Source organism: Staurois parvus, unplaced genomic scaffold (assembly GCF_062004578.1).
Source record: "Staurois parvus isolate SC_StPar_1 unplaced genomic scaffold, SC_StPar_1.0 ptg000096l, whole genome shotgun sequence".
Lineage (NCBI taxonomy): Eukaryota > Metazoa > Chordata > Amphibia > Anura > Ranidae > Staurois > Staurois parvus.
The window spans coordinates 1,762,142-1,774,553 of NW_028317892.1; the positions used below are offsets into that span (position 1 = coordinate 1,762,142).

General features: G+C 40.8%; 1 protein-coding gene across 3 annotated transcripts in view; it reads left to right on the plus strand.

Moving 5' to 3' along the window:
* ARMC6 (armadillo repeat containing 6) overlaps window positions 1-12,082 on the plus strand; it is a 29,768-nt gene extending 17,686 nt beyond the window's left edge. For all 3 annotated transcript variants that reach the window (XM_089670803.1, XM_089670801.1, XM_089670802.1), the window contains exon 8: window positions 1,737-12,082. In XM_089670803.1, coding sequence (XP_089526929.1) covers window positions 1,737-1,949 — 213 coding nt within the window. In that variant the 3' untranslated portion in view covers window positions 1,950-12,082. The remainder of the gene's footprint in view (window positions 1-1,736) is intronic.
* Window positions 12,083-12,412: the final 330 nt, after the last annotated feature.

The window sequence follows — 12,412 nt, forward strand, 5'->3', positions numbered from 1 at the left end:
GTCAGAAATATTTACTTGTAAATTTTAAGTTGTTTGTTTGTTATTATTCTCACTTTAACAGATGAAAATAAACAAGTGACATGGGAAAATTTTCATTTAGTTGTATAATAATTTTGCACACTAATAGTTGCCCAATAATTCTGCACACATAGATATTCTCCTAAGAAAGCCAAAACCTCACTTTTACTTTCTTAAATATTCAGGTTTGAGGTTTATTAATATTTTTGTTTGACCGAGAGCACTGTAGTAGTTCAACAATGAACTTATTCCTCAAAAATACAACTTGCCTAATAATTGTGCACACAGTGTATATTGTATTGTAGTTATGTTGCTAGTTAGGTATTCTGTCACATGGTTTATGGTTCATGTGTACCTTCACTTTTGTTGTGTATTTTGTGTGCTGGTGTTGGATGGATTTTGTTTCATTATTAATAAATCTTACTTTTATCATACACGCTGGTTTCAGTTGCCTAAGTACAGGTGCACTAAACTGGTCACTCCTGCTGTTGCTGGATACCTGCACTCGGTATCTTTTAATTTTTTCTTACAATAAAATAGGGAGTGCAGCGCTACAAAAAGTTATAAACAGGCTGAACCTATCTTCACCACTATCTTCACCACTATCTTCACCACTATCTTCACCACTATCTTCACCACTATCTTCACCACTATCTTCACCACTATCTTCACCACTATCTTCACCACTATCTTCACCACTATCTTCACCACTCACCTACTCACCAGAAGCACAATCTCAATGCGCATGTCAAGATCACATGGAGCCTGGGGTCCTGGGTGGATACTGCCTGGTAATGCAGTCCTCTAGTGGTCACTCAGTGGCGTGTGATAAGGATACCGATCTTGTCATAACGTACTTACTCTTCAAGTCTGCACAGATGCCTGGAATGCTGGGGCTGAGGTGTGGAGGGTCAGTGCCAGGTATAAAAAGTAAAGGTGCTCATAGTGTAGTATTATTGATTAAAAGGTTTATTGAATCCTCCTTGCACGCCTTGACGTCACGCCGCCGGATCAGGAGGTCCGGCAGCCACCATCTGATTCCACTGGTGAGTGCTTTTTAGGTGCTTTTATCATTATCTACAAGCAGCCTCCTACCACTACCCACAGTCATTGTCGTGTGTATATTCTGCTTCATTTGATTTAATAAACCTTTTAATCAATAATACTACACTATGAGCACCTTTACTTTTTATACCTGGCACTGAGCCTCCACACCTCAGCCCCAGCATTCCAGGCATCTGTGCAGACTTGAAGAGTAAGTATGTTATGACCAGACCGGTATCCTTATCACACGCCACTGAGTGACCACCAGAGGATTGCATTACCAGGCAGTATCCACCCAGGACCCCAGGCTACATGTGATCTTGACATGCGCATTGAGATTGCGCTTCTGGTGAGTAGGCAATCTATCTATATCTCCACATCAGGATACTGGGATCATACCGGCATTGATTGAAGTCACCCATAATTTTTGGACTATTCACCTTACATGATATTGCTTATTGGACATTCATTGCTATCTATTTATTTATGTGCTTAAGATAGGTTCAGCCTGTTTATAACTTTTTGTAGCACTGCACTCCCTATTTAATGATTCATACAGAAAGGTTTGTGGCTCCTTTTTAGTGCAATAGCCGCTTTTCAGAGTGCGCTCACTAACCTACATACAAACAATTTTTTCTTACGTTTGCTCATGCTTTCTTTTCTCTCTCTCTCAGAAACACGCCTGTATGGTTATTCGGAACTTGGTTTCACGTACCCGAGATTTTTCACAACCCATCTTGGAAATGGGAGCGGAGTCCTTAATTTTACAGGCTCGCAGCACTCACAAGGACTGTGATGATGTAGCTAAGGCAGCACTACGAGATCTTGGCTGTAAAGTAGAACTCCGAGAACTGTGGACTGGCCAGAAAGGCAACTTAGTGCACTAACCTCAGTACATTCTGTGCTCATGATAAACAAGCGCTGGCAGCTTATAAGGGCAGTTATGGCAAACTTTCAAGTCCTCGTATAAACAAACTACATTTGACCTCTGCTTAATAGCTTTTATTTATGTGTGTTTTTGCTGTTTTCCTATGTGCTACATCTTCTGATACTCTTGATGTTATCCCCCCTGCTTTCAGTATGAACTCTATTTACCAAACTTTAAATGTTATCCTCCCTGCTTTCAAGTATGAACTCTATTTACCAAACTTTAAAAACATATTTTGCCTTATCTGAATTTACCTGTTACAGACCAGTTAACATAGGCAGTATTAAACCTGCTATAAACATTTGCCTTTTAAAGTGGGAAGTTAGTACTTGAAATTAAAAGACACATCAAATACAGCCATGTGGTATTTCTAAGAATAGAGAATGATTATTTTAATTCAGTTGCATAATACCATTTTAAACATTTAACAAATATGTTTCATTAGGTTATGTAAATCTGAAATTCACCAGTATAGTAGTTTTTTTTTCTTTCTGTAAATTCTATATTATTATTTTTACTGTCAGTAAACCAAACCAGTTAAAGTTCTGCAGCATAGTTAAAAGTTTGGCTGTACTTCTGTGGATTACAGGAGTGCAGTTCATTCTTATCTCTTGTGATCTGTTTTCATCTTTAGCCCGCTGTGGGCTGACGTCACAAAGCCAGTCCAGATTGAGGAAAGATCACAACCATATTATCGGGATCCACCCGGCAGCCTGGACTGGCACCTGGCTCAGCCTGACAGTCACCGCTCTCTTCTCAGAGCGGCGGGGAGAACAGAGCGATCACCTGTGTCTGATCGCTCAGTTCTCAGCCTTAGAGTTATTGGGGGACAGATGTAGCTTTGGATCGATGCTGCATCCACCTAGGTAAGTATGATTAAAAAAAATCTTTTAAATTCCAACAGAAAGCAAAAGTTCTCTTGTCCATGCAGTTTGCTAAATTTGAAAATGTAAAACCACTTAGGGTGTTGGCACATGAAATGCTGAGAACTGCATAAGGGTCAAATAGTAAATATTCAGCTATGTGGAATGTATTCTGCGACATAAACGCAAAAATTGCTCAAACCACTTACAAAAGAACCCTATAGAATTTAAAAGTGAGTGGGGGAAGGGAGCGCTCAAAACATCTACCCTGTGTGGGCTAGGGGGTGGATCATCAGTGATAGGGATTAGTAAAAGATTCATGTGGAGATCATGACCAAGTCCATCTTTAATGGGGGGCTTGTAGTTGTGTGGACTTGTCAGAGGAGGCAGCCAGCTGTAAGAACTTGTAGATGCTCCTGGATGCAGGTAGAGAAGAGAGACGGCAGCACCACTCTGAGTGGTTAAAATCAAGCAGATTTTATGGTAAAAATGCACTCACATAGGCAGGTACCAAGTAGGCATGTCAAGTTATGGAGGTCCGGTGGAGCATCAGGTCCTTTACTGCACTCTGGGTGTTACCCCGCTGCTCTGGAGGTGTCAAGGGCTCAGGGAGTTGCAGAGGGGCGCAGGGAGGCTCACAGGGATGGCTTCACCGTAGGGACTGGGTTTCCAAGAACCGCCGTAGCAGAAAGCATCATCAACCAATTTGCCTTCTTTAATAAAGACTACCATTCCACGCCATACTTCTACCATCTTCCTAAGATACACAAAGCCTCACTAATCTGCCTGGTCACCCCATAGTGGCTTCCATGGATAGCATAACCAGCCACTTTTCCATATACATTGACCAATTCCTCTAACCATTGGCCCAAAACCTTCCAGCCCATATCCGTGACAGTATTCATCTCTTAGACAACCTTCAACATTATTCATGGGAACCCTCCTATCTCTGGCTCTCCCTAGATGTCACATCCTTATATACTTCCATCCCCCACCAAGTGGGACTCCCAGCCCAACATTTCCTGTCAGCGGACCCCACACTGAACCACAAACAGGCCCATTTCATCCTGGATGCCACACACTTCTGCTTATCTCACAACTACCAGTTTGATGGCTACTACTATCTTCAGATACAAGGCACAGCCATGGGAGCCAATTTTGCTCCCAGTTACGCAAGCCTCACCATGGGCCTTTGGGAGCACCAATCCATTTGGAATCACAACCCCTACACCAAACGCCTCATCTATTTCGGTCGTTATATAGATGACATTGTCATCATCATCTGGGACGGCACACAAGATAAAGCGAACACCCCAACACCCTAGCATTCTTAGACCTAGAACTCTGCCACACCAATACTTCCATCTATGCCAAAAAGTACACCAAACCTATGGCCGGCAACTAATTTTTACACTTTCGGAGTTGCCATCACCCCAGATGGATAAGTAATATCCCAAAAAGCCAGTTCTGCAGGCTCAAACACAATTGCACACGTGAGGAGGACTATACTGCTCAGGGTGACCAGCTCAAACTCAAATTTCTGGAAAAAGGCTACCCTGAACCACTGGTCCAAAAAGCATTTTCTCTCTATTTATCCACCCCTCCAGCCAAACACACTCCACCCAATGCAAACCACCCCAACTCCAGACCTCTACGCTTCATCACACAGTTCCACACCCACCACCGCAAAATGGAAACTTTGGAGTATCTTTATTGAGGACCCACACCTCAAAACTTCCATCCTGCAGACTCCAAAATTCTCCTACAGGCGGGCTAAGAACATTAAAAGCAAACTAGCCCCCAGCAAACTTAAAACCACCAAAAAAAACACCACCAACCCTATACCCACCTTCCTATCCATCAAAGGCATGTACCAATGCAAAAAACCCAAATGCCTAACCTGCAAATACGTCCTACATGGATAGAAACAATTCTCTACCCAAGGTAAAACCTACCACTTTTACAATTGTTCCTCCGAATTCCTTATCTACTGTATATCCTGTCCTTGTGAACTTCTGTACGTTGGTTGCACCATCCGCACACTTTGCCAAAGATTCGGTGAGTACAGACGCTCAGTAGACGATGGCAAAAATAAACTTGGCATCCCCAGACATTTTTTGGAATTTCACTCCCAATCCTCAGACCACATGAGAGTATGGGTTATAGAAACCATCCCCAGAGGCCTCTCCCAAGCAGAGAGCTTGAAAAACCTCTGCCAAAGAGAGACCTTCTGGATATATACCCTCAATACACTGACACCTGGTGGTCTCAATGAGGAATTGGAACTATCCACTATACCAGGGGTTTGCAACTGTGGCCCTCCAGCTGTTGTAGAACTACAAGTCCCATGAGGCATTGCAAAACTGACAGTTACAAGCATGACTCCCAAAGGCAGAGGCATGATGGGACTTGTAGTTCACCAACAGCTGGAGGGCCACAGTTGCTTACCCCTGCACTATACTATAATCCATTCCCGACTTCCCTTCCCCCACCTGTTTGTCTTTCCATTCATCCTATATATCAGCCTATACCCACAGGCCGATACTGATTTCCCCAATCCCCACACATCCCCCATACTCCACTCTTTCTTTTTCTGTTTCTACACGTTTGCCACACCAAGGCATTCTCCGTATCCATCCCATCACCTCTTGCCATTCTCTTTCTATTTTCATAATCATTTTTATCTTTATTTTTATTTTGAATTTTTATAACCATTTTTTATTTTTAAAGTCTTATATTTATTTCCATTTTTACCTGTGTTTTCATATACTTTTTTTTTTCTTTTAATATATATATATAATGTTTTTATATATTCTTCATTTGTTTTTCCACCTCCCAGTTTTTTATTATTGCCCATCATCATTATTGCCTATCTCTATAGTCTCATCATACTTGTTTTTTTTTAATTCTCCAAGGTCTCCTTTATCTTTCCTCAACTGCCCCCTAGCCACCAGTTTCAGTTGTGAGTATTACTGGCATATCCTGTTATGTGTATATATTTTCGTCCTCTAAAGCATGTCATTTAGCCCTGTAATTCTCTGAATCCGGCTCTGTTAGTGTTAATCACAGCATCTCCGCTTGCCTTGAGGCTTAATTGACTGGACAGCCCGGCCCACCTCATTTTCCCATGTTAGCCCACACTAAGATGGATTGGCCTGACAAAGGAGCACGCATGCTCCGAACGCACGTCATCTTGGAAACCCGTTCCATGCGGTCACGCCGTCCCTGTACACTCTCAGCGCCCCTTTGCAACCCCCCAGAGCCCTGGGCACCCCCGGAGCGGCGGGGTAACACCCAGAATGTGGTAAAGGACCTGATTCTCCACCAGACCTCCATAACCTGACATGCCTACTTGTTACCTGCCTATGTATGTGCATTTTTACCATTAAATCTGCTTGATTTTAACCTTCTACACTGAGTGGTGCTGCTGTCTCTCTTCTCTATAGAATATAAAGGTTTTTCAAAAAAATGCACACAAATTTGAAGGTAAAAAAAAATGTTCATTTATAATTTTTTTTTTTGTGCAGTGTTAGGCTCCTGTACAATCTTCCTCTAGCTTTGTGCCCATATCCCTATACCAGCTTTCTGTTACAAACTGCAAGTTAGGCTGGCCATACATTATACAATTATCTGCAGATTTTTGGTTTAGATTTACCAAAAACCATATAATAGGAGGACAAACCTAAACAACACTTTCAGTTGTATCCAATTAGGCAGGCCCTTGCACTACATAGTTGAAGGTAAATCTAAAGGAAATTAGGCAGAAAATCTGCAGATAATTGTATAATGTATGGCCAGCCTAAGTCTGCTGCGGTGAAAGTTGGTACTTGTAGTTTTTTCATTCACAGAACTCTGTGAATGAATGACGCAGCTGTGTGGGTGGAACACCGCATTGTTTTCAAAAAGTGGCAGCGGGTGCAAGGAGAGTATATCCTGCCTTCTGTCACAGAGAGGAGAGCTCTGGCATATTAAAAGTAATTATTTTTATGGGGACATATACTACAATTACTTACAGGATAAGTTCACAACTCTGCTGGTTGGAGGAGGGTGCATGGGATCATGTAACATGTTACACCCATATTTGGGGTGTAATATGCTCCTATGCGCCTGCCTCCAACTGCCAGAGTTGTGAACTTATCCTTTAAGTAATTGTAGTATACGTCCCCATAAAAATTACTTTTTAATATGGCAGTCACTATGTTTTTGCTTAAACTAGAGATTTGAATGGGATTTCACGAAAATATAAATGCTCCATTTGTTTGTGACTCATTTTCTTAATTACCCTTGTTCATGTTATGGTATTACAACAGAAAAGCTACAATTTGATATTTCAAATAAAATGGATTCTGCTGCTGTGATCTTTAACCAAAAATGGACTACACAGATATTGGGAGTGTTTGTAAGAACTTTTGTATATGAATAGGTTTTTTGTTTTTAGGGTTGATTACATTCCTACTTGAAAATAGAGACTGGTACTTAGGATTGCGTCAGTAGAAATGTACAGGTAAACTGTAAAAGATGAAAGCTGTTTGATGTTATAAAATAGAGGTGCGCAATAAACGGGGTTACCTTTCAGGATGAAAATCCTTTTTTTCAGCTGAGAAATGTAATATGGTAGTGAACAGGCATTATGTTGCTAGTGTCTAAAAACTCTGATGAAAAGCTGAGAGTTCCTCAAAGTCTATGACTGCAGTATAAAAACAAATCCTGACTTCAAGATGTTTATAGCATAGCACACTCTAAGCAATGCAATGTTCTACTTCACAATTACAGACTAGTTTCCTTAGTCTGTGTTTAATATAAAGTTGCGTGCTAAAGTGTTTGTAACTCGCCTGCTGATCCAAATCTTTATGTTAATAAGTAAGAGCAAGTGGTATTTGTCCCCAGAAGTAAAGCTAGGGATAGTTAATTTGTTTGTGCAACCTTAAGTTCCTCGATAGGTTTCGTTCAATCATGCAAGAAAGCATTCAGGCTAGGGTAAAAGGCATTTCTTTTTGTAAGTGCATGGCAGACTGGTTTATGAGATGGCATACTATTTTAAATTCTTGCTGTCAAAACTCGAAGTCTGTAGGATATTATTGAATTCCCTGTCCCTTTCATAATGAAACCTAATAGGGATGTGAACCCTTTATCCATCACCACTTAACGAGTGGCCTGAATGGAAAAAAAAACAAACAAACCTCAGATTCCTGTATCCACACAAGCAATGTGGAAGCAGGAATCTCCCCCGATGTGTTACTGTATTCTGATATCGGCTGAACGAATGCTGGTTTTCCAGTAGGGCTGTTCAACAGAAGACAGACTAACTATCAGCTTCTGTCTAACAAAGGCCTACACACAGATTGAAATTCAAAGCAGTAGCCAGCCAAATTTTGATGCTTGTGTTCCCAGCTTTAGTTATTGATCATCTATAAATTGTGCTTTGAGAACCAACCAAAGGCAACTAAAGTAAGTCAAGACCAAATGCAGGTGATCTCCAGGCATCTGTATGTAATTATTTACAAAAGCTTTGTGTTTCTGGATAGCCTCTGAACCTGGATTCTCTATGTATCTCTATGCATATACAAACTACACTGATCAGCCATAGCATTATGACCACCCACCTAATACTGTGCATGTCCCCTTTTTGCTGCCAAAACAGTCCTTACCTGCCGAGGCATGGACACCACTGGACTTCTGAAGGTATGCTGTGGTATCTGGCACCAAGCCGTCAGTAGTCGATCCTTTCATTTCAAGTCGTGGGTTGGGGCCCTCTTGAATCACTCATGGTTTTCTAGTATATCCCACATGTGCTCGATTGGAATGAGAGCTACAGAATTTAGAGGCCAAGTCAACACCTCAGACTCATTTTGGTGTTCTGAAAATCATTCATGAACCATTTTTGCGGGTTGACCAGGTACATTATCTTGCTGAAAGAGGCCACTGCCATCAGGGAATACCGTTTCTATTAAAGGGTGCACTCGGTCAGCGGTAATGTTTAGGTAGGCTGTACATGTAATTTAACATCCACGTAAATAGCAGGTCCCAAGCTTTCACAGAAGAACATTGCTCAAAGCATCGCCATGCCTCTACAGTGCATGCTGGAGCTATCTGTTCCCCAGGTAAGTGATGCACAAGCACCTGGCCATCCACATGATGTAAAAGAAAACGTAATTCATCGGACCAGGCCACCTTCTTCCATTTCTCTATGGTCCAATTCTGATGCTCACATGCCCACTGTAGGCAATTTTGGCTGTGGACGCAGATCAGTATTGGGCACCCTGACCTATCTGCAGCTACGCAGACCCATATGCAATAAACTGTGATGCCCAGTTTGTTTTTTTGCTTTCAACATATCAACTTCAGAGACAATATGTTCACTTGCTGTCTAATATATCCCATCGACCTTCAGATGCCATTATAACAAGATAATCAATGCTATTCACTTTATCTGTTAGTGGTCATAATGTTATGACTGATCGGTGTAAACTCTGAGATGGGTGACAAGATTTTGTTATTTAGTTCCTGAGGTCTGCCTGCAGCCTTTGATGACATAGGCTTCCCAGGAAGCTGTGTGAAGGCACTGAGTACACTGTCACTGCCCAAACTAAATGCCTGGTAAGTGGAAAGCCTTTCAAAGTTTGTGCTTTTGTAAATAAATGCTGCAGTTTCAACTACTTTTAGCAAGGGGGATTAGGATGACAAAGAAGATTCACCCTGTTTCAGGGGAAAAAGTCTTGTTTTAATGTCAAATTGTCATTAAGGCACTTATCTAAAAATATTACAGACATATCAAGGGCTAAATGTTTTTAGTAATTTAAAAGAAGAAGGATTAGTTTTCCAAGTTTTAAACTGTGTATTCTGAACTTGCATGCAAAAAAAAAGCTTAGACTTTTTTTATATAATCTAGACAACATATCAGCTGTTCCCTCCATTACCCATTATTATTTTGATAACAGAAAAGATGGTTTCTTAAAGGGACAGTGCCTGTTCACATAGCCCCCAGCCCTCCGGGCATGTATATTTACCCAGCAACTGTCCTCCCTTACCACCTCCCTGATGCAGCATCCCTGCCTGTCCCAGCTCCAACGCTGACTGGTGTTTGAAGTCATGGCACTCCCTACACATGGCAGGGTTTAACTCTAGTGATTTATCTCTCAGGCTTGAACATGGCTATATTAGTGAGATCACATACTCACACAAGCAAGCCCAGCTCTATTTGCAAGGGCTCCAGATGTAGGGAGACAGGAGTGTTGCTAGGGAAGTATACAGTACATGCCTAAGGGGGTAAAATGTGTGCATATACTGAATAGGCAAAGTGAATGTGTCTTTAAGGTTTCATCTGGTTTAAATCTTATATTTGGGCTTGGTTCACACCTTACCACTAAGGTACAGTGCATTTAAGAACGCATTTTTTATGGTAATGTGCTCTTCGTTAGGCAAGCCTATCCAAGCCCAGAAATTGTACATCATGCAAATCATGTTAATGCTTACTGTGTTTGCTGGGGAGCAACTGTTAAGCAGGCCATAGATGATGTGAAAATTTTGAATAATTCATAGTTCACATTTTTTATTAGAAAAACAAAACGATTGATGGCACAATCGTATGAGCTATTTTCATATTTTGCTCGACAGAACTTTCGGATTTCAACTCGTCTATGGCATACTTTAGTAAAATGAATGTTCATCGAGCTTGGTAAATAAAATTAAACTGGTCACTTCATTCATCCAATAACGTGCAAGAAAAATCCTGTTTTTTTTTTTTCAACCTTTTTTTTTTCTCTAGTGCACGCGATTCAGCATTCAAATTGAACATAGCCTTGCTGTATTTACCAAGATCAATGAGCATTCACTTGCTAAGTGCTTCAGTAAATGAACACATAGGGGTTGACTGGCTAAAATTGGTGAGTGCATACTTTTGGTGCAACTCTGCATAGAAACCGTTTTTTTTTTTTTTTTTTTTTTCTAACAAGCTGAAGTTAGAAGTTGATTGGCTACCATGAACAGCTGCACCAGATTTTGCGCTCTCCAGTTTTAGTAAATCAACCCCATAGTGTGTAGAGCAGGGGCTGACTGACCATTTGGAAACTCGGGCACTGCCCGAGGGCCCCATGAGATGCCCCTGGTACCTTTTTCATAGGCTTTTTTGAGTTTGGGCAAGGACACAGGGGCCCCGTGATCCCCTATTGCCCGGGGGCCCCATGAGTTGTCAGTCCGCCCCTGGTGTAGAGATAATGATATGCTTGACTTTGTGTCTGTCCTGAGTACCTCTCCTTTTCTACTTCTTATCTGACCCTTTTTTTTTCAGTAAATATAAATGTAACCACAAAAAAGTTACATTGTATACCAAATTTAAAAAACTCATGGTGAGCAGAAAATAGTAACATATTGTCAGATGAACCTAGTAGATGAACAGCCCTTTTAATTTGTACATTATTAATGCAATTAAATATAAGCAGTGCCTTACAGAATAAGGCTCAGTTCACATTACTTACTGCGACCTGAAAGTCACACGCAGTGCGACTTGATGCAACCTGAGTACAACTTTGATGTGATTTTATGCACAACGTTCGTGCCATGCGACTTTGCCTGGGTAATTTTCCGGTAATATTAGATCCAAATCACTTCTATATAGATGAGCATCTGAATTGGAGGTGACTTCCATTGAACTCTATGGGCCTTTTCTAAAGTCGTAAAGACTTCACAAGTGCTAATTAAGACAGCTCTCATTGACTAACATGGGAATTTACTTGTCATGCGACTTGGGGTCTAACAAATCAGATTCCAAGTCACAGCAGTGTGAACCGAGCCTTAATGATTGCATTTGCGTTAGCAACATTACTGCATAAAAATTATCCTGAAACGTTTACCAAAAAGGCAGAAAAGAAATACATCTTCAGAGAGAGCCTGACAAATGTGCCTCTAATTTAGTTAAGCATTATACCATGGTCTATATAGGTCTGCATTTATTCATTATTTTTAATGTAATGTTTAGTGTATATTCTTATTTGTTTTTTGTTTTTTTTGGAAGTTGAATGTATCACAGTATCAGCTTATTGCTATTAGACGTATGTACCCACTGATATAATTAGCTGCTAGTGCCAAAAAACATGAATCAAGAGCTTTCAGGTACTCTAGTGTATTGTATACAACAAGTTATTGCCTCTGTGTAATGGATGCTGGCATATGGCTATGAAAAGTTGTACTTGTATTAACAAAAAAATAAATGAACATTTAAGCCATAGTGAAATCTCCAGGCTTCCTTGTCTGCTGTTTTCTATGTTTCAGTTTTAGCTTCTTTCTCCCAGATTTTTTACAGTGGTCTAAAACTCCATGAGGGTTATTTACTATGGCTAGAGAGTGCACAATCTGGTGCAGCTCTGCATAGAAACCAATCCGCTTCCAGGATTTATTGTCAAAGCTTAAGTGAACAAGCTGACGATAGAGGCTGATTGGCTGCCATGCACAGCTGCACCAGATTTTGCACTCTTCAGTTTTAGTAAATCAACCCCACATGTCTCGGTGTCTTTCCTTTGCAAAGAAAATAAAAACTGAATGCAGCAATATAAAATTTGTAAGT